Below are 26,288 nucleotides of genomic sequence, written 5' to 3'. Positions count from 1 at the left end.
CGAGACTGCAACTTCCATCCTGCTGGCAGAGTCTGCTTATTGCCTTCTCAGCTTTCATTGTAGACAGACTCATGCAGCAAGGAATGAGGAGGCCTCCTCCAGCCAGTGATCAACTGGGAACTGAGGACCACTGTCCACTAAGACTTTAGGAACCAAATTCTGTCTTCTGAGCTTAGAAGAAGATAGTTCCCCAGTCAAGCGAGATCTCAGAGATGATCAACAATTTGAGGGAAGTCTGTGCCAGACTGGGAAGCAAGGGACCTTGCCAAGCTACCCCCAAATTTCTGACCCCCCAAAACGTGGGATAGTGAATGTATATTATTGTAAGCTGCTACATTTGTGATTTATTTATTCTTTTTTTTTTTTGGCAGCAATAAAAGACCAGGAGAACATTCCTCTCCCCAACAGGACCTTTTAACATAAAACACAGGTTGTTTAGGAAAAGTTACTCTAATCTATGTAGCTGTTTAAGATCCACAGCCAAATTAAGGCAGTTTCCCAAATATTTGGAAAAGTAAACTACATATTCCATTCCCACTTAGAAAGGTAAAAGAGGTGTTCCTTCAACAAGAAAGAAAAGCGACTTGCCAGTTCACTGAAAAGCACTTCTAATATAAAAGTCAAAAACAAATGGATGACAGATCAAGGGTTGAGTGAACCGGGTTGGTTTGTATTATATCATATTTTTTCCTTTCCTCTCTTGAGAGTATATGAACTTTAAATACAATGACCTGATTTTCAAGAGATGACTTTAATCATTTCTAAGTTCTGTAGAAGTATTTGCTATTACAGTGTTGATTATTTAGTATTATAGTAATATATGCCTGGTCTATTATGTTAAGTTCTAAGTGTGGCATCTTAATAAGAATAAAGGAGTATAATTTGAAAGGGCTACAGAGACATTGCCAGTTCTTCTAGTCATGCCACATGGAACACACAAAGATCAGGAGAAGGGACAGAGTGCAAAGGAGTCTTAACTACCCACCCACTCACAGCTTCAGGCAGAATCCATGCTAGAAAACTGCCTTTCATGTAGTTACCACAATCACCACTGAGCATAGACTTTTATACAGAAACTTCCCACACATGCATTTCACAAGACACAACCAACTACCCACCCACTAGCCAAAAGGGGGGGGAAATAAATAAATAAATAAAAAGAAGAAGAAGAAGGAAAAACAAACCGTGTCATTGAAACACATACATTCACCAGCCTGCAAATGACTCGTAGCACACCAGACAGAGGAAAACATTAAAATAAAAATAAAACTGTGGTCCAATAAGTTGTGGTTCCTGGGGCCTGATTTGATGGCTTCAGCCAACTCCTAACCACAGCTCAGGGAGATTTAGCTAAACAACTTAATTCTTCTCTCATTCATAAAGTATGTGCCTGGCTTGGATTCTCCAGTTGCAATAAAGAGGGATCATCTAGGAAAATACTCCTTTGTGCTCACCGCCTGTGGCTCACATGGCAAGAAGCAGCATTTTACCATAAATATTACAGCGTTCTACAAGTCACAACAGGGATGTGCTAAGTAACCAGACCTTATGTGAGCACAGCCCTTTACGGTCTACAGAAGACTTTTCACACCGTTCCTCAGCACAAAGTTGCTGTCCTTCTTTTACAGCTGAAGATCACAGAGCCCAAAGACCTCATGTCTCTAGGTGTCCATCATACCACAGCACAACAGACTAACCAGTCCTAGAAACTGGGATGCCTGATTCCAAGTTCAATGTTATTTCTACTATACTGACGGGGATGATTATGGAGCAGGACCTTTGGAAACTGGCACTTGGATGGAGAATGGGTAAGGGATGGGTGTTTTTAGTTTGATGATATGCATATTCCATGGACTGGAGTCTGTCTGGGACATGGTCCTGGGCCACTCCTGTAATGCTTCAGAGACGTCCAGTGCGAATACTACTAATTGCTGTCAGGCAACCAAGAGTAGATGACAGTCACTTTGTGGAGGAGGAGAAAAGCTGAAATATAGTCTACTCTGTGAAGCATGCAAGCTTTCTTACCTCCCTGACATGTGCTTGGAGCCAGACTAAGATAGGAAAGTGTTTTCTGGTTGGGAACTTTGCCTCTGTCTACCACTGTTCTTAATTTAGAAACTATTTAAATCTCTAGTGACTCCACAGAAGTCTTTCCAGTGGTTTCCCAGAGAACATCCTAAGATTCAGTAGCCCATTCAACTAAGCAAACTCTACAGAAGTGATAGATTTTGGTAGCCTGGACAGTCATGGTCTCTCCACCCCTGGGAATAGTCTCCTGATCTACTTTTCATGCTAGCCTTCCTAGACAGCTGCTGTACATCAGAGTCCTGGGGAGCCAGGGGACAAAACACACACACACACACACACACACACACACACACACACACACACACAAAAAAAAAAAATCCCACACACACACAAAAAAAAACCCCCACTTTGAAGTTTGGCAACCATCCTGGAGTTTCCCAAACCTTAACAGCAAAGTGCTCGCTTCCTGGCACATACTTCCTGGGTGATTTCTCAGCTGAAAAAGCAACACGAACTCTGGCTGACCATGGAACTCTCGGGCATTTGTAGAACAGCTTAGGCTTTGTGGCTACAAACTGAGGGCCAGGTCAGATTAGATGAGTGTTTTATCCTGTTTACTGCCTCAAACTGACTTGGAAGCTGAGGAAGGAAAGGGCTGGGAAATGTGAGAGCTGTGGAGAGCCAGACGTTTTCCAACCAGCTGGAGGAATGTGCTGTCACACTATCTCGTGGGGGAAAGAAGTTCTGTACTTCTCAACGCAGGTTTTTAAAACCTGCTTATCTTGCTGTTATTTAATCAATAAAGGATGCATTTTGGATCTCTAGACCCTTTTATGTTCCACCTCCAGCTAAGTAAGGGAAAATGGGATCTAGATCTGGATTCAAAAACCTGGGTTCGAATGCCTGCTCAACCCAGTATGAACTGTGAGACACTGGACATGCCACTGTATCTCCGTGGGCCTCAGTTTCTTGCCTGGAAAGTGGGGACAGTTGTCTTGTATGAGATGCTTCCAGTATTCAAATGAACTGTGTATAAATTTGCCTGAGAAATTATAAATTATGACAATGTTTAGCTTTATCTAAAAACTACTTTGACAACACTCTACATGTGTTTCTGTGAATTTTGATCTGACATAAGTATATTACGTTCTGCTCTCTCCATGTCTGTGCCTTTGTTCCATCGTTTTATCCATTAATATGGCTCCCTCCACACCGCTGTCAATGCAACCTAAATTCTACTCACCACTCAGAGTCCTGCTCGAATATATGTACTTCAAGTACTGTAGATGAACTCAGCTGATAGTCCTGTGACCTGTCTCTTCAAGTTCCTCTGATGTGCATTATACTCTGTACTCTCTGGCACTCACTCACTAGGTGACAGAAGCCCTGCGACCTCTCCAAGCCTCAGGTACTCAACTGATCATTCTGTCCCTGCCTAGTTCACAGGACTCCTGTGGGCAACAGATAAGGGAGTGAATCTGGAAACACTTTTGTTGGAAACCAAAGGTGATGACATACAAATCTGAGACACTGTTTTCAAGTCTTGCTTTCAGAATGTCATAAAATATAGTAGCTTAGTCCTATTCCTTAGTTTCCAGAGAAAGTGGACTCTTCCTTAATTTAAATAACAACGAGCCAAGTCCTACCTCTTCCTTTCCCTCCTGTAAGCAGAAGTGCACAGATACTTACCCTCTCTTAAGTCTCGATCTATCTTGGGCGATGACTTTTTCCCCATTGATAATCCATGAACTTCTGCCCCTTCCACGTTCACTCCTGAAGGGACCCTGCCCATTAAAAACAATTGAAATGGAATTTCCCACTAATTAAGGATGTTCGAAGACAAAGGGCACCTTACTCTTCTTAGCACTCTTTTTTTTTTTTTTGACAGTTAATTGTATCCATAACTTCACCCCTCTTGAGATTAGACATTAAGTCTCAAAAGAGCAGAAAAATATTAGCACATGCATCTTTGTGATGCTTGGGGCATTGTTATTTTTGTCCTGAGCATAGAGCACACCCCAAACAATAGCCGAACTGAAATAAAGCATGACCTCGTGCAGTGGTTCTCGACTATTCCAAAAAAGAAGACACGAGTTTCAGACTTGGCAAACATACAAATCACAGCATGATATCCTTTCAATATACACAGACTGAACAAATCCAATTGTGCATGTCCACTCTTGGAGCTCTTGTAATCAGAACCTTGATTTCTGAATTTGGAAAATGAACAGGCTAGATCAGGTCAGCTCAAACATGTAACTCCAACATTCTATGATTTCTCAAACTGCTCATAACATGTAAATTGACTTTTCACTTCTATCATTTCAAAAAATGAAGTTTCTTCATTTCTGATTGAGTTAATGACACCTAGTAGTTGAGCTTGCAGTGAAACTTTTTGGGCTTCCTGCTTTCAAATACAGTAAGGGAATTCAGCATTAACAAGAAAAAAACTAAGCTCTATTTTATTAATCAAAAACAGAATCCATAGAAGGTTTCACCTTCAGAGATCACCTGATCCAACCCCTTCCTTGGAGGGAACACAGAAGACTAGAAAGGAAAACAAAGCACCGAGGTCACATGACTGTAGAAAGAGCCGAGCTGGGACCAGAAGGCTGAGCTTCTAATTCCCAGTGTAGAATTCATTTAATTATATCTTTTTGCCTATTTCATTGAGCTAAGATCCTTATAATGGGTATGACTCTAAGTATTTCTTCTCATTAAAAGTAAACGGATCGTGTTCTGAATGAAGAACTCACCGATTCTCATCCTGTCGTCCACCATATCGGATCCAATAATTCTGTTTTAAATTAAAAAAAAAAATCAATAGCTTTGTCACTAAAATATAATGCATAAAAAGAAAATATAAATTTAAAACACTCAAAAGACCTAAAACATTGGGAAACTTGCATATTGTATTAAGATACAATATTTTTTTAATTAGTAAAAAGAAAACCTAAAGGCAATGAAACGTTGGCAAAGATAAAATGATGCACAAATGGATTTTTAAAAATAGCAGGGAATTAGCTTAAGTATTTATATTTTCTATCCAAGAAGTGGATAAAATTTGATGTCAGGAAGGCAATTAAGAGATCATTCAGTCCAACTCCCTTACGTTTCATGAATAAAACAAACAAGAAAGGCCAGCTTGATTAATTATCTGTGCAGGATCATAAAGTAACTTTTTCTGAAGTTTTCTGGGAGAATGCAATTAAAAAATAATAAGTAAGGTCGGGTATAAGCATACTTATAAACGTTATTTAGAATTAGTATACTTAAAAATTTTCCTAATTTTTAAAATATGCCAATAAAAACACAAGACAGTAATGAAAAGAATGTTACAAATAGGATATATTACAAATAGTGCTTTTTTATGAATATGTGACAGGTGTATATGTAAAGAACTTATATAGTTAACTAACAGATATATGAAAAAAGGCATGTCCAGATAATTCAGGTCACAGAAAAAGTAATTAATGACAATATGTGAAAAGTTAATTTTTGTTAGCCATCAAAGGAATACAAATGAAAACAATAGTGATATATCATTTTGTATATAAGAAATATAAATGATTTTTAATGTTATTTCTCATTGCTGAGATATTCATAGTAACCTGGTACTTTATGCATTTCTAGAACCAGTGAAGGTATCAGAAAATTCCCTTAGAAAAGCAATTTTAAGAACTTTAAAAATTCTCATGTCTTCTTATGGCAGAATAATCCCATTCCTGGTAATTTATTCATAGGGCATAGTTCAATACAGAGGGAAAATGCTTCATGCATTAAACATGGTAGAAAAAAATCAGAAACAAATCAGACTTCCAGTGTCAGGAAAACAGTTAATTTATTGCACATCAGTTCTATTTACATAGCTAAAAATCATCTTAAAAGCTGTAAAAATGTAGAAATTGCTTATGACAACTTAAATAAAAATCAGAACAGAAATCTCTCTGTACTGGCAAAGTTGTATCTTCACATGAAGAATGACTACAAGTCAACATGGACAAGTGGAGAAAAGTCAGCATGACGAATAGTACAGTTGACACTGATTTTGTTCTGTATGAAGTCTTTCTAGTTTTTAAAATGTGTAGGAGAAATACAAAAGCTTGCATCCAGAATTTAAGACATAAAACAATCCTGAGGCAAATTCATCAGGTGCAAAACACTTCTCTTCCCCCCAAATATATCTGCTTTTGACTTTGGATCTCAGTGATACGGAGATCTATTAAAGTCTTTTAATGTTTATCATACACTGAGTAAACACCCACCCCTGCCTCCCTGGGTTTTGTTAATACAAGACAGGAGATAAGACTCTTCAATAAACTATATGTTGGCTAACTGAACATAATTAAAACATTTAAATTAATAAATAAATAAAATTGGCAAATGGAATTTCAAAAAAAAAAATCTTCAGTAAATCAAGCTGGGAAATAAAATCATGAATAAGAAGTCCACTGAGGGGGTGCTTGGATGGCTCAGTGGGTTAAGTCTCTGCCTCTGGCTCAGGTCATGATCTCAGGGTCCTGGGATGGAGCCCCACATAGGGCTCCCTGCTCAACAGGCAGCCTGCTTCCTCCTCTCTCTCTGCCTGCCTCTCTGCCTACTTGGGATCTCTCTCTCTCTCTCTGTGTCAAATAAATAAATAAAATCTTAAAAAAAAAAAAAAAAAGAAGAAGAAGTCAATTGAGTATTCTTTTAAAACACATTTCCTCTTCCTTTTTTGCTCTTACCGGTTCTGTGTATGAAAATCCCAGGCCCTCTGCAGCTGATTTTATTAGTTCTGATTCCATTTTATGACGCTTCACAAACATTGCCAAATCCTAGAGGAAAAAAAAAAAAAAGAATGAAAAGTTTATATTTAAGTAACAGTTAAGGAATATGATAAATGTTCAAGTGGAAATATTTTTCAATAGACAGTGACAAGTGAGCTAAAAAAGTATTCACAGCTGCACAAAAAGTCTCCTTCTCAATAGATTTTCACAAGCTGTCACGTAGGAGAAAAATAAGCTTCTGGCATTAGTACTGAAGTACAAAAGAACTGCTTTCTAGAACCTTGACTCAATGGCTAGATATCTTCCAGAGCAGTGCTACATTTTTACCAATTCTGCCCAGAGCATCTAGTAGAATGCAGTTTCTTCTCAGGACCTTGGTCTCACCTCTCTGGCCTCAATGGATGCTGGGTCACTGCTGTCATCCAGGAGACTCTCATAGTAATCTACATTGTCTAGGACGTCCTCATCATCTGGATGGAGGAGAAGATAAGCCTTGGCACACTCCAAGGCTTTCACATATTCACCAACTGAAAGACCAAGGAGTTGTAGCATTAGAGTCAGGCTAGGTCCATTGAGGGGGGTTGTAAGAAATACTTCAACATACCTGTGAGAGGTCCGCAGTAAACACGAGTAAGAGGGAGGATAAGGTGAAGCTGAATAGCATATGCAGAAATGGTCACAGACCAAAACAGATTGTCAAATATGGAGAAACAACTGATGGCTGCCAGAGGGGAGGTGCGTGAGGGAATGGGGGAAATTAAGGGGATCGGGAAGTACAAACTTCTAGTTGTAAGATAAATAAGTCACAGAGCTGAAAAGTTTAGCATAGGGAATACAGTAAGACCGTAATAACGTTGTTTGGTGACAGATGGTGACCATGCTTATCATAATGAGCCCTGAGTGATTGTCAAATAATCATGCTGTCCACCTGAAACTAATACAACACTCAGTGCTAATCATACTTCAAAAGAGAGCCACAGACAAAAGGAAGGACATGATTTCAGGTGTTTAAAATGGTACTACCTTTGGACTACTTTGGTGCTAGATGTTTTACATCAATTATTACAAGTTTCCACCTGAAGATGTTTGTTGACAACTTCCATTAGTTAATACAAATAAGCAGAGCAGAATTTTGGCAGTTAATTCTGTTTTTGTCCTGAGTTCAACCACGTGACATCTAAAACTGATTTCAGCAATCCCAATTCTATTAATTGCTTATAAGCGTGAGGAAAGATGTTCAATCTCTCTTTCTCAATTAGAGAAATAGAAATTAAAACTATACTGAGATAAAAATTTTCACCTAGTGGGATTCGGTAATAATCTAAAATTTCACAATATATTCTGTTGATGAGCAATGAAAAATGTACTATACATGGAAGAAAATTTGGCAACATCTATCAAAATTTAAAATGAATGAATGATTCGACACAGGAATCGTACTTCCAGAAACCCATCCTATAGATATTCACTTGTGGATGTGAACTAACTTACATAAAATATTACACATTTGATCCTTGATTGAAATACCAGTTACTAACAACACAATACCCATTAGTAAGGGGAAGCATGAAATAAATTACAGTACAATGGTATGTGGATGTAAAGAAAAATTAATGAGGAAGATCTCCATGTATCAATACAATTAGGTTAGACCATATAAAATTGCCAAAATTTGGCTTTTACTGACCTAAGCAAATGGTAATTTCATAGATCCAACCTACTAAAAAATACTTTTTATGATTTTATTTTTAAGTAATCTGTACACCCAACAGGGGGCTCGAACCCACAACTCCGTGATCAAGAGTAGCATGCTCTACCAACTGAGCCAGCCAGGCACCCCTGGTACTATTATTATTATTATTATTTTTTTTTTTTTTTATTATTGAGAGAGAGAATCTTAAGTAGGCTCTTCGCCCAGCACAGAACCCAATGAGCTTCATCTCAGGACCTTGAGATCATGACCTAAACTGAAATCAAGAACCAGATGCTTAACCAACTGCACCACCCAGGCGCACCCTCCTTACTTATATACATTATTAAGTGAAGAAAGCAATGTAAAAAACAGTGTAAATAATATGCCACCTTCTGTGTATAACAGGGGGAAATAAGTTAGGGTGTGTGTGCATATGTGTTTAAAAAAAAACCATAAATCGGAAACTGTGTTGTAGGGCATGTAATTGGGCTGCAGAAAAAGGAAGAGAGGGAGGCTTTTATGATATTTGGTCTTTGAACTTGCAAATATATGACCCTTTAATATTAAATTGAAAATCATGTAAAATATCAGTCTAAGAAAATTTTCAGGACATCATCACAGCATTTGCCCACTTGTGGTATCACCTGCTCTCTTTGGCCTGAGTGGCGGTGATGTGAGATAAGAGAAAAAAAGCCGTTTTATTTTTTCCGCATTGCCTCAATGGTAAAGTGGGAAATACAGAGGAAAATTCAATGTAATGATGAACGACACCCCTTCCCCAAAGGTCTTCCGGGATGATCCACGCTTTACCTCGATAGTAGGCAAACTGTAGGTAGTCATAATGAAGGGGAAGAAAGTTCTCAATTGGAGAGAGGCGGCCAGGGCGAGTGGCAAGTTCCCTCACGCATTCGTGCTGACAGACCAGCACCTGCATATAGTGATCTGGAAGACAAGAGTGAGAGGTGGGTCCCTCCCGTTCACTGGCGTGCCATACACACACACACACACACACACACACACGTATATTTGTATGTGTATCTAGATGTTATATTGGGGTGTGGCCAATATTGATCAGGAACCTGTTCTACCCAGTTACAGAATAGTCCACCACCTGAGCATTGGAAATCCTAATACTGTAGGGACTGCTAAAATATGGAGGAAAGCTCAAGAATTTAGATACACATTCTGCCTCTTTCTCTTTGTTCTCCTTTCTGTGTCCTATCCTTCCTGCTGTAAACAGCTAAGGATTCTCAAGTGTAGGGTTGTCACACTCCCTTAAGCTCTGGGCTCTCACTCGTCCACACATGGGCTGAGGAAACGAAAGTAGCTAATGTCCCAGAGAAACAAACACTTCTTACATTTTGCCCCAACTTTGATTTTTACAATGAAGATGGAGGTCTTCTCCAGCAAGGAGATTTTATTCATGCTTGCACAGAGCAGGCTCTCTTGAGACTGATGATAAAATCGTCTGACTTCATGACTTCACATTTTAATTTACCACAACTGCCTCCTCTCAACAGAAAACCTCTCAAAGGTTCTCTGTTGGGCAGTTTGGCTTGTCTCCTGATGACTTGAAGAGGGACCCCAGCACACAACAGAAAGGGCGTGTGTCTCTTCTGGTGTGTAGGCAAATGGGCCAGTTCTTGCACGACCTAACTCAACCCAACACAGAACAGCTAACATAATCCCTACAATCCACTGGTTCTTAAATGCAGCAGGAGGATGGGAAGGGAAGAATAAGCTCTGTTTACTTGTGTAGTATGTGGAAATAAACAGCTATATAAAGAGCCAACAAATAGCTGTTTTATTTTTTATGAAAATGACAAACAACCTTCAACTGTTTTCTCCTGGTTAGCTGGCCACTGGAATTCCTCTTTACCTTCTAACACACACTCCTCCTAATTCCAAATGACAAGCAAAAGGAAGAGGTGGAAAACACACCCAGTAAGAACCCAAAATCTGAAGGAAGGTAATTTTTCAACACAACATACAAAGAAAAACAAAATGAGAGTCACAAAATTATATTCTTTAGGGCTTTAACAAGCATACCTGGAAATAAATAACTACATTGAGAAGCCATTTGTGTTTTTAATGTTCTTCTAACTCTAAAATTAAAATATTCTGGTTTCCTAAATATACCCCATATTTCATTTTTTATTATTTTTTTAAAGATTTTATTTATTTATTTGTCAGAGACAGAGAGAGAACACAAGTTAAAGGGAGTAGCAGGCAGAAGGAGAAGCAGGCTCCCTGCTGAGCAAGGGGCCTGATGCAAGACTCCATCCCAGGACCCTGGGATCATGACCTGAGCCCAAGACAGACACTTAATGACTGAACCACTTATGTACCCCTACCATTCTGTATTTTTTTTTTAAAGATTTTATTTATTTATTTGACAGACAGAGAGAGATCACAGTAGGCAGAGGGGCAGGCAGAGAGAGAAAGGAGGAAGCAGGCTCTCTGCTGAGCAGAGAACCCCATGTGGGGCTGGATCCCAGGGCCCTGGGATCACGACCTGAGCCGAAGGCAGAGGCTTAACCCACTGAGCCACCCAGGTGCCCCATCCATTCTGTATTTTAAAAGCCAGTTTCACTTTTAATTTAGAACAGTTTTTTTTTTTTTTAAAGAAGATTCTATTTATTTATTTGACAGAGCACAAGCAGGAGGAGGAGCAGAGGGAGAGGGAGAAGTAGGCTCCCTACTAAGCAGGGAGATGGCCTTGGGACTAGATCCCAGGACCCTGGGATCAAGACCTGAGCTCAAGGGCAGATGCTTAACTGCCTGAGCCACCCAGGTGCCCCTTAGAACAGTTTTGAACCAGACAAGAATTCACAGAGTTAGGATAACACATAAGTTGTGTTTCTTGTCTCCTTTCTATATCAAGTGCAATTACTATGATTTAATACGTTTGAGATCCAAGACACTTCTGTGGAAATACTGTTTAAAATTCCCTTCTCATAATAAATTGAACATGTGTTGAATTCTCAAGAAGACTTGCCATATTTCTGTAATATATAATATTTGACTGAGTGTCAAGAGCTGTGACATTTTAAAAATCACTTTTCTTTACTGGAAGCGGGGATAATGGTGGTGATAGTTGTATTAAGTATTAAGTATTAAGAGCCTGAGTTAAGAGATCTCTATTCTTTTCCAGCAACCAACATGTTATGATGACCTCATGCAAACCATTACACGTTGTTCTGTGGGACTCTGTCTGTCAGTTTTCCTAAATCAGATGTAGGACCTTTGCCAAAGCTGTTCAGTGGCCATTGATGGAGGCAAGTCTGGAGGAGGTGGAGACAGGGCACACATCCTTACACAGCTACAAGGTAATAAACTCTAATAAATGAAAAGCATTCCCAAATAAAAGAGTAAGTGTAAACAAATCCTTAACAATTGAAATGTGAAACACACATAAAACTGACATTCGAATGAGCAGAGCTCACAAAAATGCAAGGAAATGACTGTGCCAGAGGCTTAGCAAAACAAAACCTGGCGGGGGGGGAATCCTCAATAATTCAGACACTGGTACTGATTTTAGATGAACTGAGTTGGTTTTGGGTAATTGACTATGAGGCAAATAGTTCATCCAACAAACTGATTTTCAGTCTACTGTTTAATCTAAATTTTGAAAGATGTTTCCCAATTGTCCCTCTCAAAGACCCTGACAATTTAGGACCTACATTTTCAAAACATACAGTATTATTAATCCTTTTAATCTGAAATGTGATTGATGGTTATGTCATTTCCTTCCTCCTTCCTTTCTCCCTCCCTTCCTTCCTTCCATCCTTTCCTTTTTTTCCCTTCCACCCATTCATTTAATGAATATTTACTAAGCATCCACTGTTTGCCAGTCAATATACTAAGGGGCTGAGGATTAAGCACTTAACAAGAGAAGACATTAGGCAAGTGATAGAGGAAAACAACACCTTTCAAAGTCTGTGAGTGGAAATGAACATGGCATTTCCAGGAAATGCCACAGGAGTGGATCAAAGAGACAGGAAGAGAGGGGATGAAATTATACACAAGGGCACAATCATGAATATCTTCATTAAAGGTCTTGGTTTTAGTCCAAAATGGAAGGCTTTGGCTAGGGATGGTGGGGAGAGGTTCTGTGAACATATTTTCCTCTTTTTTTAGACTATTCTATCTGCCTATAGAGTAAAACCTCATCAGGACACAAGGACCAGCGAGGAGGCTATCACTGTGCCTTTGTTAAAAGATACTGTGGATATGAACCAGGGTGGTAGCAAAAGGAATGGAGAGAACCAGGGAATCTCCCACGCTTTTAGGAAGTACCACCTATCAGAGTTTGGTAACAAATAGAGGAGAATAGGAATTAGGAGGAATCTAAATAAGGAATTAAGGAAAATAACTTTTGGGGACTTGGTTTGAACTGCTATGTGAGGGGTGCTTTTCATGGAGATCAAAAACATAAGCATTTGGGAAGAGAAAACTCACTTCCTTAATTTGCCTTTTTACATGTATAGGTGAAGCTGAACATCCTTTTTAAAAATACATATTTATAACTTAGAACACAATATGTACTCAACAGATATTTGTTAAACATTAATTACTGAATAGGTTATCCTTTGTACATTTTTCATTTATGTAGACCTTAAAATATGTGCCCTAGACTGAGAAAAGCCTAGATTTGACTCCTAGCTTCCCCTTAATCACATTGCTCTGAGGTATAAGTTCCTCATTTAAAAAAGGGAGAAGATGATAGATACCACTACCATCTACCTCCCAGAAGTTGTTTAGAGGATTCAAAGATACATAAATATACAAAATGTTTTGCATATTGTAACTGCTATGTAAATGTTGCTTATTAATATGACTATCCATAAATCAGAAATAGATTACTACTAATAACAATAATTTACAGGTTCTGCTTAAATATTATAGATATTAACGTTTGCCTATAAATATTTTGCAACTTTTCTACTTGTCAATTGTAAGTTGGCTGGATTTATTGTATCTTTTGTATTTAAAATCTTATGTAAAGTCTATCTTTTTCTTCATATATCTTGTCTTTTGTCATGCTAAGAACTGGTTTTCCTCTCCTCCCATTATACACAGATTCTCTTGCATTTGCTTCTTTTTTTAAAGATTTATTCATTTATTTTAAAGACAGAGAGAAAGCATGAACTCAAGTGAATGCACGGGTAGGGAGAAGGGCAGAGGGACGGAGAGAATCCTCAAGCAGATTTCCTGCTGAGACCAAGCTCTGAGCCAAAATCACAAGTCAGACGCTTTACCAGCTGAGCCACACAGCCACCCCTCTTGCATTTTCTTCTAACAGTTTTATTTTCACACCTATATTATTAACATAAATAGAATTTATTTTTGTATGTTTTTCAAATGCTTTCCACCATAAATGGTTAACTAGCTAATCTCTGTAGTAAATGTATAATTCACATTACCTACTATTTTACATGCCGCTTTGTAATATATTACATTCTCATAGATAATAAAAACCTCTTTTAAGTAACTGAAGAAAACTATACAAAAGCATTCACTACTACATTGCTTATAATAATGAAAACCTATAACTTTCCAATATTCATCAGTAAGGGGACTGGTCAAATTAATTATGTTTTCCACATATATTGGAATATTGCACAATCATTCAAAAACATAAAGTAGATCCACACGTACTACTTACATGAGAAGAAGTCCACACTATATTGTTAAGCATAAAATAAAACGAAAACAAAAATATGCTCAAAATCAGTATTCACAGTATTGTCTCATTTAAAAAAAAATAATTATTATAAATAAATACAGAAACATTTACATATGCATCTGAACAAGTTTGGGAGTACAATCACCAAAATTTAAACGAGGTAGATTTATTTATAGGAGATAGGATAGGTTACTATATCTTTCATTTTTTACAATTTTTACTTCTGTATTGATGGGGTAGATTTACAGACTGCATTTCCTATAGTCAGGAAGTAAATAAGGGGGAAAAATAACCTTTACCTGCAATGGCTTCATAGAGACCAGCTTTGTACCCTAAGTACTCGTACTCTTCAAATCTCTGAGGCCCCTCGCACAGGGCTCTGCACTCCGTATCTTCACTGTAATATTCTCTTAGAGCTTGCTCAAAGTACTTGATAGCAAGCTCAAAGTCATCAGCCTCATAATGTTTAACTCCTGCACTGTAACTCTCCTGCAAAGAAGCAGAAAAAAAAAAAAATTACACACACACACACACGCACACACACATGCACACACACACATATTTATTTTTTCCAAAGAGCACCTGTGGAGCACTTGAATAACAGGATTCAGGGTCAATCAGGATCATTTGGGCAGGGGGACGCTGGGTTTTTGGGCTATGGAAGAATAATGTAGGGTTTTACTAGGAGACAAAAAGTAACTTCCTTGGTTTCAGGGAATTATAAATAAGAATGGTGTTATTGAGCAAGGTGAATGCTGTGGCACCAGTCAATTTCATATTCTTCCTGAGCACAAACATGCAAGACACCATTTTCTCCCATCCAAGTACTAACCAGGCCCGACCCTGCTTAGCTTCCGAGATCAGACGAGATCGGGCGCGTTCAGGGTGGTATGGCCATAGACAAGACACCATTTTCTAACTCCATCTGAATATAGCTATGGGCATGCAACAACATCCAGTAGATTGGTGTAGGTGACCATGACACACCCAATTTCCAGGCCTGGCCCAATTTAGTAATAATAATAATAGTAATAATGCTTCTATTGAAAATCTCTTATACTGTTCTTCAACCATCTTGGAAGTCACATGTCAGGAGTGGTGACATCTCCAATTGAAAAAAAAAAATAAAGCCTTCCCAACTTACTGTGATTTCAAGTAAGCTTTCATTTAAGAGAAAAATTATATAGCTTTAAAATACCAGAATTTGAAAAGTACAGGTACAATAGAAAATCAATGGGCAAGGAGCTGGGAAATCAGTGTGACCTGAGTAGTTCGTACTGGCTTCAACTCCCATGTGTAAAATTAAAGGTTGAAGGTGGCGCTGAGGTTTAGAGGGGGTGACAGATGTTTATATCATGTTTTAATTTTCACTATATCATACTATTTTCTAAGGGCATTTTCACCTTCTCTCAATTTTTTCAACCCCAGTAATAACAATATTTCATCTGAGAACTCTAAAAAATAAAACCATTACTGTATTAGGAATCGAGAATCAACCTGAGACACCCATTCACAGGATTCTGCTTGGAGTCCAGTGAAAATCAGGAACACCTAGCTCTTTCTGATTAGGGCAAGGATCCCCGGCGCTCACCAGATGTGGTTTGGCTTCCAGATCTACAAGCTGGAGTGCTTCCACGCCGGCCATTGTTCTGTAATTCTCAATGTTCTGCTGCATTTCCATGTGCTCGGGGTTGGCCATGAAAAATGTGTGGGCTGCTTCCACTGCCTTTTCCAACTGGTTAAGCTATGGAGAAAAGAAGAAGACCACATGAAGGCAAATATTTCTAACCCGGCTCAGTACCAGTCCAAGGGATAATGGCTAAAGCGGCAGGGCCAGCTTCCAGTTCATATTCACTGTATGCAATCTCTATACTATAAAGTGGGAGGTTAACGAACAGGGCTCCTAAAATGATATGTGGCTGTTCAGGCTTTGATGAAAATAGCTACATGTGCTCTACTCCAAGTTCATTCTTTACCCACTGTGACCTGAGCCACCTGCTTTTATGGCAAACTGAATCTTTGCACTTCGATTTGCTTCATGGTTGGTCACAATAAAAAGCTGCCAATGCTGTGCCATCTCTAATTCATGTTTTTGACATTTTTATCTTTTACTTTCTCTTTTCTTTTTGTTCCTTTTGCCTTTAGTCCTGACAATGGGGTACAAACAAACCCATGCATTTCCAAAGGACGGGATCAGTCTACCTCCCACTCCATCAAATTTACTGGGCTTTAGACTGTGAAGAATACAGAATTATGATTTTTAAAAATATTTTATCTATTTGACAGATAGAGAGAGATCACAAGTAGGCAGAGAGAGAAGGGGAAGTAGGCCCCCTGCTGAGCAGAGAACCCGATGTGGGACTCGATCCTGGGACTCCCGAGATCATGACCTGAGCCAAAGGCAGAGGCCTTAACCCACTGAGCTACACAGGCGCCCAAGAATACAGAATTAAAAGGAGTAAACTATTCCATTGTGTAAGAAATGCTGAATACGGCACATAAAATGCTTTACCACATTTTTTTGAAATACCTGATTCCAGCCTTACAACTTTGATTCTCAACAACACAAAAGGAAGAAATTTTAGTAACCACTACACAGACAGTACAAAATCTTCTCCTAAACCACACAATACATTGTCCTCTGTGTAAGGCAGCGATGCATTCTTTAACAAAATAGAATTGAATTTACCCAATTTAAGACATTTTTCTCTATGCTTTAGACATAGAGAATGTATATAGACAGATCTGTTTGCTCCATATCAAAAAAGTGAATATTCATATTGGCAATCTTTCTCATGGTAAATTCCAAATTATGTTTGATCTATTTTGCAGTATGAAGACATGAAAACTCATTGTCATTAAGAAGTAAACATAAAATCATGGAACAGCATATCTGACTCAATTGAGTCTATTTTTGACAGTCTTGCCAGTCAGGTATTAATAAGAAATAGAAGTACTAAGTGCCCAAGTCCCCAATTATTGCCATTTTGTGTTATATAAATAATCTTAACCCTCACCATACTGCCCTATTTTAAGACCTGAAATCCTTAACTTTGTTTAATAATAGTAAAACCTTCCCTTTGAACTTGTATACCCTTAGCTACTGGCCTTCCTTCCATTAAGTTTTTGTCTTGTCAACTGTCCCTGCCATTTTTACCTTTGTCCTCAATTCTATGCTCCCAGAATGATCTTGGCTGTCAAAATCATGAATTTTGGATGTGGTTTCTTTCTTAATTTACATTTTTCAACTTCTTAGTCACTAAATATGAACTGTGTGGACATCTATAGTGTTGAGTATATAGGTATAGAAGAAAAACAATAGGTTCTAAATTAGGTATGTGTCTATACTTATCAAATAAACCTGAAAAAATCATTTAAAAATTTATGACTCAGTTATCCTTTTTTTTAAAGATTTTTATTTATTTGACAAAGATCACAAGTAGGCAGAGAGGGGTAAGCAGGCTCCCCGCTGAGCAGAGACCCAATGTGGGGCCCGATCCCAGGACCCTGAGATCATGAACTGAGCAGAGGCTTAACCCACTGAGCCACCCAGGTGCCCCTGACTCAGTTATCATTAAAGGAAAAAAATGCTTGAAAAAACCCCACACTACTATCTACTATATAGGATTTCAGAAGGTTTTAATTGTGTAATATATATAAATGTGCTTCAGAAATCACTAAAATCCTTAAAAATAAACAACAGAATACAATTTGACCCATCCATTTCAAAGATGTAAATAATGATGGTATAAGATGAGTGGATAAGAAGATGTGGTATACACACACACACACACACACACACACACACACACACACACACACAGGAATATTACTCAGCCATCAAAAGGAATGAAATCTTGACATTTGCAACAATATAGATGAAACTAGAGGGTATTGTGCTAAGTGAAATAAGTCAGTCAGAGAAAGACAAATACCGTATAATTTCACCCATGTGGAACTTAAGAAGTAAAACATAGGGAAAGGGAAGGAGAAAATAAAATAACATGAAAACTGGAGAGGAAGGCAAACCACCAGAGACACTGAACTCTAGGAAAAACTGAGGGTTGCTGGAGGGGAAATGGTTGGGGGAAATGGATAATTGGGTGAGAGCATTAAAGAAGGCACTTGACATAACGAGCCCTGGATATTATAGGCAAATGGTGAATCAGTAAATTCCACCTATGTAACTAATTTTAAAAAAGGGGGAAAAATGATGATGGTGTAATCTATGTGTCCAGGGGAATTACTAATACACTCTGATATACTCTTGTTAATTAAAGTTGACAGAACATAAATTTATTTTTTCACTTTCCTACCTTCGTCTTTTGCTTAGGCTGTTCCACCTGTCTAAGAGCCTCTGTCCCTTGGTCTTTTCTTACTGAAATCTAACATATCCCATAAAGCCAACCCTAAATCCTGCCTCTCTAAGGGATCTTTTCTCAACATGATAGCCACAGTTACATACAACCATACCACCTTATCCTTATTCCTCTATGAGCACTTGTCCTACTCTGCTGTATATTGTACCTCCCTGAGTATATTCATTTTTTCTAGTAGAGCTCTCTGAGAATAGGGACCATATGACTTCTTTTTCTTGTTTGTTTTCCACCTACTTTACATATGGATTTTGTCTATGATATGTCTGGGGAAGAAAGAGGAAAAAAGAAATTCTAACAAATAAATCTTTTACACACAAATCAAAAAGTATATTACATGTGAGTGTGCTTCATAAGCTCTACTGGCTGAAAAGGATAGTCAGTTTAATAACAACATCTCCAAAGTCACCATTCACACTGAGATCTTGCAATAACGGTTACCAACAAAGAATGTTTCATAGCTCTTGAACACTGCCAGCCAGCACTGACAAGTTAGTTCCTTTTCTTAAATTTTATCATAGTTTTTAGTTTGTTTTGTTTTGTTTTGGCACATTTGATGTTTTCCCCATTCATTTTCTTTGTTTTCCCCATTTATAACCCAGTATTGAGCATCATATCATCTTCCCCAATATAAATAATAAGATTCCATGCTTCAAGTTAAACCGTAAAACTTATTCATGAACTGGCCATGGTTTTTAAATCATTGTAAACCAGTTCAGGAAACTGGAACTGGCTGCCACTGTCTATAAAAGAAGCCATTATTTTAACTAGAATCTTGATATCTTTGTACTCTATTTAAGAAATCAGATATACACATTTGAAGCAGTAGGAAAAGTCCGGGTGAACACATGTATGCTGCATATAATGCCATATTTTGGGATGGAGATTATTATAAGGCCTTGTAAGTACTAGTTTTCAGCTAACCCACCACTTCATTGGCACACAAAAAAGCAAACTGTCCTGGAAGGCTCCTCACTGGACTTTCTTTAAGACAAAAATAAAATAGGGGTGCCCAGGTGGCTCAGTGGGTTAAGCCTCTGCCTTCAGTTCAGATCATGCTCTCAGGGTCCTGGGACCGAGCCCACATCGAGTTCTCCGCTCATCAGGAAGCTTGCTTCCCCCTCTCTCTCTGCCTGCCTCTCTGCCTACTTGTGTCTTCTCTCTCTCTGTCAAATAAATAAAATCCTTAAAAAAAAAAAAAGGACCAAAATAAGATAAACCACAGGAGAGGGTAACTCTATACACTAGAAAAATGCATTGCACAATAAAGAGCAGCTGAGAAAAGGGGAATGATTTGACAAGATGGTATCAAATTTTGAAGGGAGCCAACTGAACCACCGGCATATGAGAAATACTGGCCAGAAATGCCTTCAAGAAGCACTGGGTGATTTCATCTCAGGCTGTGAAGAACTAAGGCGAACATTTTCTCCTGCCAAACCAGAAGCAGGACTGTACGTGGCAGTCAGACTGCATGGAAAAAGAAGTGAATGCTGATTAAATCAACACCCTGCTGACATTCCCATGTTACTCTGTCCACTGGTGAGTGAATGAAATTCTTCTGACGCCCTAGTGGTTTTCCATAGCAAGGAATAAAGAAGCATTTCACAAGGACACATGGACGATTTAGAAACCTTCAGTAGCTATCCATTGACCACAAAAGAGAGTCCAGAAACTATGTACTACGACATTCAAAACCTCCAGGATTTAGCCTCAACTCACCTTCTAGCATAACTTCCTCACCTGCCATTACGCAAATTTTTTCCCAAAAAGGTTCTAAAAGATTGTCTCTCTCTCTCTCTCTCTCTCTCTCTCTTTTTTAAGAGTTTACTTATTTTTTGAAAGAGAGAGCACTGTGGGGGTAGAGGACACACAGACTCCATGCTGGGCAGGGAGCCAGATACAGGGTGGGATCCCATGACCCTGAGATCATGACCTGAGCCAAAATCAAGAGTCAGATGCTTAATCGACAGAACCACTCATGTGTCCCTAGAAGAACTTCTAGATGTTTTTATAATTTACCACATTCCTGTTCAAGAAAATACACACGGTCTCCGTGCTCCAGTCATACCCAAATTCTTCATTTCGCTCATTCACTTATTCAGCAAGTATTTATTTTGTACTGAACTGGTGCCAAACCCTGTGATAGTTGATGAGAATACCTAAAATCAAAGACCCTGCTTTCTAGATACTTAGAGCCTCATCAAAGGGGACAAGTCTAAAGTATTTAAATCATTAATGAAATTAATTTCAGACTGTGTGGAATCTATAAAGAAATAAATGAAAACCCAACACTGTAAAATCTGGCTGGGCTGGGGATGGAAGCAGGACTCAATCAGGTAAATTAGTCAAAGAAGGTCCCTCTGTGAGGGTATTTTGCAGCTGAGACCTAAATGTTGAGAAGCCAGGCATGAGCAGAATGGGAGGGAGAACATTCCAGGCAAAAGAGAGTCAAGTGAAATGACCCTTTCTTGGCGAAAGAAAGTCAAGTGGAGAAAGTCTTGACATATTTTAAAAGCAGAGCAGAGACTAAAGAGAGATCTTTGAAAAGCTAGAGACAGACCAAGAGCTCATAGGCTATGGTAGAGTTTATTCTAAGTGCAAGAGGAAAACTTTAAAGAATTTTAAACAATATCTAATACACATTTCAAGATGACAGTTCACGGGCGCCTGGGTGGCTCAGTCGGTTAACCATCCAGCTCTTGATTTCGGGTTAGATCCTGGTCCCTGGGTCCTGGGACTCGCCTGTGTCCCAGCTTGCTTGGCATTCTGTCTCTCTCTCTCTCCCTCTGGCCCGAACCCATCTTGCATGTGCTTTCTCTCTGCATAAAATAAAATCAATAAATTTTTAAAATAAATGAATAGGGTTAAGCATCTGCCTTCGGCTCAGGTCATGATCTCTGCATCCTGGGATCGAGTCCCACGTTGGGGAATACCTGCTCAGCAAGGAATCTGCTTATCCCTCTGTCTTTCCCCCACCTCTCTCACGGTCTCTCTCTGTGTCAAATAAAACATTTAAATAAATAAATAAACAAACAAATAAATAAATAAATAAATAGAATTTAAAAATGATCATTCAGACTGCTATATGGGAAACAAATCTTTGGTAATAGGCAAGAAAACATGGCAGTAACTCAGTCAGGTAAAAGACGATGCTTTTACTTTTCAAAATAAAAACAGGACAAGCATGGGTCCATACACTGACTTTCTCCCCTCTCTCTTACATTCTTTTCTCTTTCTCCCAATTTTGCCTATTCTTGCTATAGTGACGTTCCTCAATACAGACACATAATATACAAGAAAACGGTTTTAAAATCTCCAAATGTATTTTAAGGGAAATATACAAGTTCCCTGTCTTCTGAAGTAAGAGAAATAGGAAGCTCAAATATTCTGAATACGAAATGTAGGACAGCCTGTAAGACATATGCAAGAAAGGAAATTCTAAAGCACATTTAAAAATAGAAAGAACACTGCACTTCTGAGATAGAGTATTTAAGATTACTTCCTAGCTTCTGAAGTCTTTTTATACAATCAGGGTAAAACATCAAGCCCCAAATAAGTAATTCCCATTCTCTTCTCCTCGAACATCCACATTTCCAATAATGAAGGGAATTCTCACTTTGCTTTCACCAGCCTAACTTACGGAATTCATCCGACCTCATGCATTATATTTTGATGAAGTGCTGTATTTTCTGGCCTTGGCTCTTTACTTAAATTTCACAATATAACAACTTCAGGGAAATTGTAACCCCATATGAAGTTTCTTACCAACTGACAAGCATGTAGACACTAAAGACATCCTGTTTCTAGGCCACAGCTGAATTTTTAAGTTTTAGTTAGTAGCATAAACACACTAGCTGGAGGAAAATTCACTAGACTATAACATGTACATCAGGCTTCAACACTGTAAATTCATGGGCTAAAAACTAAACGTTCTTTTATGGAACAGGAAGGATTTTTGTCTTTTGGTGGTTCTTTGTTTAGTAATGGTGACACCACCCATTTTAGTAGCATTTGCTAATGTCTCCAAATTTACCTCAAATGTTTGCCAACTCAGTTACTTTTTCTTTACAAAACCACATAAATAATTTAAAAAACTGAACAACATATTAAAAGAATATCCTTAAAATAAAGATCTATTAAGTTTTTGGGACTCCTGGGTGGCTCAGTCGGTTGAGCATCTGCTGTCAGTTCAGGGTCCTGGTATCGAGGGTCATGATCTCAGGGTCCTGGTATCGAGTCCTGCATCTGGCTATTTGCTCAGTGGGGAGGCTACGACTCCTTCTGCCTGCCTCTTCTCCAGCTTGTGTGCTCTCTCCCTGACAAGTAAATAAAATAATAAAATAAAATCTTTAAAAAAATCTAGTAAGTTTTGAAACAAAATTTGAAAGCAATTTTTAAACCATTGGATTAAAATAATCCTATGAATTAAAGTGTTTCAAATATAAAGACCAGGCTGCTAATGAGAATTCAATTTTATTTTAGAAAAGTCCTACACATTTCCATATAATGTAGTCAGATTTGGAGAGAGTAAAAAAATAGCTATATAAAAAACAACTTTGCATTCTCATTTCACAGTCTCTGGAGAGTTACTTTCCCTTAATGTTATTACTAAAGCTTGTAAAAAGACCCACGCATGGAATTATTTTTATAATTCTGTTATAGAAAGCAATCACTTGTTTCTCTTGACAGATTTATAGAATTAATTTTACCAGACACTGAGGACTGCATAATATAGTGCATTGCCCTTTTCATCTTGGCTACTAAGCAGCTCAGAGCTAAATTTTATTCTCATATACAGCAACTGTGTTATGCTGAGTTTCTAGCATACCAAACTGAAGCTGGTATATTTCCCTTTTTCTTTGACTTTCTTTGTTTTTTTATTCCATTTCAAAAATCTAATGATATAAATAATTGTTTTAGCTAAGTAATTCAAAGTCCTTCTGGACACAGGAGAGTTATAATTTATTCACAAAATAAACCCCTGTAGTAAGGGACATTTCTAGTAGTTAAATTCTTTCTTACTTCTTAATGTGGAGTGTTTAGAAGTTTCTAGCTTTAAAGAATAACATATTAATTCACAAGTTAGGTGCTCATGTTAATGGAGAAAATAAACTTATCTTTGCATGTATGGAAAGTTAGTCTAAAGTGTTGTCATGGATATAAGTAAATATTTATAGCTTTCAAAATGCTATTTGTTAAGGATTAGATGGGACATGACTTTTCTAAAGAGTAACGTTTTCTCTATGGGGTAAGCTGGAAAGGAAGAATATGTATTTTTAAAGCATTTTCTTCTGCCAAAGTGCTTATACTCTTTCCTTTAATTACTTACAGTTCTGGGACAGATTAATAGACTCTTGCTTGCTCTTTCTAAAAACTGGTAAGTTTCAAGTTGATGTTTACAACTTAATTGTAAATACTAATGATGAGTAGCCACTGTCAAATGAGGTTAACCTTATGAGCTCAGTGCAACAACAGATCCTATCAGCTAAGTCTGCTAGAAGGTTCTTATCTAAATAAAAACCATCTTCTGGGGTAAGGAAAACACTAACGTGAAGAAGCAGGACTTTGAGCATACCATGTCAGATTAGAGACTACTTAAAACAAAAAGGCCTTGAAGTTTCTGAAAAAGAAGAAAACCTCAGAATATTAGCCAAAAAATACGTGTGTACTTAACTGGACAAAATCACTCAAGCCATCTGTGGACTGTATTGTCTAACTTCCTAACAAGAGGACAGCCAAGACTTGGATGCTCGCTGGTAAGGAGAGAGAACTGTCTCGGTGATGGAATGTGGGCAAGTCATCTCTGCCCCAGAGCCAATGAAACTAGCGTGTGGGACTTACTGGTATGCTACTGTTGTTTTTGGTTCTAAACATTAGGACAGGGTAAGATTGAATATCTGGGCAGGCATCTTAACCTCTACAGTATTGTCCAGAAGTCTCCCTTGAGGTGTCAGAGGATGACTAATCGTTACCGAAAAGAAGGTTCAGGCCAAGATCTCTCTGACATTTGCTTCCTGCTACTGTTTTTGGAAACACAGCTTTAACCTCTTCAGAATTTTCTTTGAAAGGACGATGTCACTCATTTCATATTCTGGTTTTGCCAACATTGCACAACTATGGCAGGGATCATCCCTTTAGCTGGTAAAGAATGTTATTATTTATAATAAATACATAAAAATATTATAAATAATATAAATTATTATTTGTCTGATTATAAAAAATAAGCACAAATCCAATGTCCCCCTTCTGTGAGCTCAGAACTGTTCTCTCCTGCGTGGCCCCCATGTTGGCGAGCATGATCTTGTTCAAGAGGTTGTTGTTCAGAATTTACCCTGCACATTGTTGTATAGTTTGAAAAGCATTTCATAGTACAACTGATCAAAGTAAGAATAATAACAGTGATCATTTATTGAGTGACTACTCATTTCCTATTTGGAAATTCTTCAAAAAGTAGGAGATGAATCCCTTACCTCACCTCGGGCCCAGTACAGGAGGACTAGATCATTATTCCCAAGGGTTCCTTATGATACAAACAGTAGGATTATGTAGAAGCCAGTGCTGGGATAGACAGAGTAGCCCTTAATGAACTTTACCATATGAAAACAAGTTTTGTTGTTCTAACAGCTCACTCATGCTTTGCTTCTTTCTGGTTTTCATTATGATAAATGGAGATGAATTTTGTCTTTCCCTAGAGAGCCATTAAAAAAAGTTTTAGCTGGCCCTCACTTCTCAGGAGCCAACAGCCAGCTCCCTAATTGCTCACTACCACAGTGAGGTCTCTGCAGTCATCAGAAGACAGAGCAGGTTCCCCCCTCCCTGGAGTGTACAAAGTTGCAATGGTTTGACTGTATTTGTCAAATATGACTGCAACATGCAACTAACTACAGACTTGGGCTTTCTGTTTTAAGCTATTCTTCAAAAATCAACATGAAATAGCTTAATAAAGATTTGGTACTGAGTTTTCTACTCTTGAGAATATGAAAGAGAGAAAGAAGGGATTTCAAAGCCTTGTGTGCCTGCAACATTGTTTTGTGAAATAAAGTAATGGGCACAAAATGCTTGTCATGGGCAAGAAGGAGCAGGAGCCCCCAGGACTGAGATCCAAAGTGTGGTTTATTTCCTGTTTCTCTCCTAAGCACCTACGTTTCCTGAGTGGATTGCAGCTGGGGGCACACAGTCAGGGAAGAGAAGTAATACATTGGGCCTTGCTTGTTAAAACAATGGGTTCTGGAACACTAAAAAGAAATTTAAAAAACAGTTTTTTTTTTTTTTTAAAGTGTTAAGAGTGCTAGGGTGACATTGGTGATAGCCTGGCAAAACTGATGATCTGGGGAGAGCTTCAGAGGTTAGTGTCCATACAGAAAAACACTGTTGTTATAATTTCCAACGTCTCCCTTCTATGTTGTGCTTTTGAAAGAAATTTAACTTTCCACCCAAACCACTCCACTGTAAGCAATATAAGAAAAGCAAACAAGCAAATCAAAGGCTTTTCCACTTGTACCTTTTTGGTATAAATATGCCACATTCCTCTTTGAAGTACAAACTCTCTCTAGCCCCAATAAGGGTGGGGAGATTTACTTCAAAATGTATTTCAAAACATTTACTTCATCTCATGTAAAGGAATGAACCATGGCTGCAAGCCAAAGGGAGTTTCACTCCAAAGACCCTTCTCAGAGGGGACTTCAAGGAGAGCCTAAGGTCCCTTCAGGTATCCAACCCATCAAGCTGACTAA

The 26,288-nt window shown here is 38.2% G+C and overlaps 1 protein-coding gene across 1 annotated transcript in view; it reads right to left on the bottom strand.

Moving 5' to 3' along the window:
* The window catches only part of P3H2 (prolyl 3-hydroxylase 2), a 150,327-nt gene that overhangs the window by 16,234 nt on the left and 107,805 nt on the right, over positions 1 to 26,288 (bottom strand). The window contains 7 exon segments of the mRNA XM_032337934.1: positions 3,718 to 3,812; positions 4,785 to 4,825; positions 6,756 to 6,845; positions 7,182 to 7,324; positions 9,301 to 9,432; positions 14,479 to 14,668; positions 15,771 to 15,923. Of these exon segments, the coding sequence (XP_032193825.1) occupies positions 3,718 to 3,812; positions 4,785 to 4,825; positions 6,756 to 6,845; positions 7,182 to 7,324; positions 9,301 to 9,432; positions 14,479 to 14,668; positions 15,771 to 15,923 (844 nt within the window).

This window comes from Mustela erminea, chromosome 1 (assembly GCF_009829155.1).
Source record: "Mustela erminea isolate mMusErm1 chromosome 1, mMusErm1.Pri, whole genome shotgun sequence".
Lineage (NCBI taxonomy): Eukaryota > Metazoa > Chordata > Mammalia > Carnivora > Mustelidae > Mustela > Mustela erminea.
Note: the sequence above shows the minus strand (reverse complement) of the source record. Positions and strands in the feature narration are given on the sequence as shown.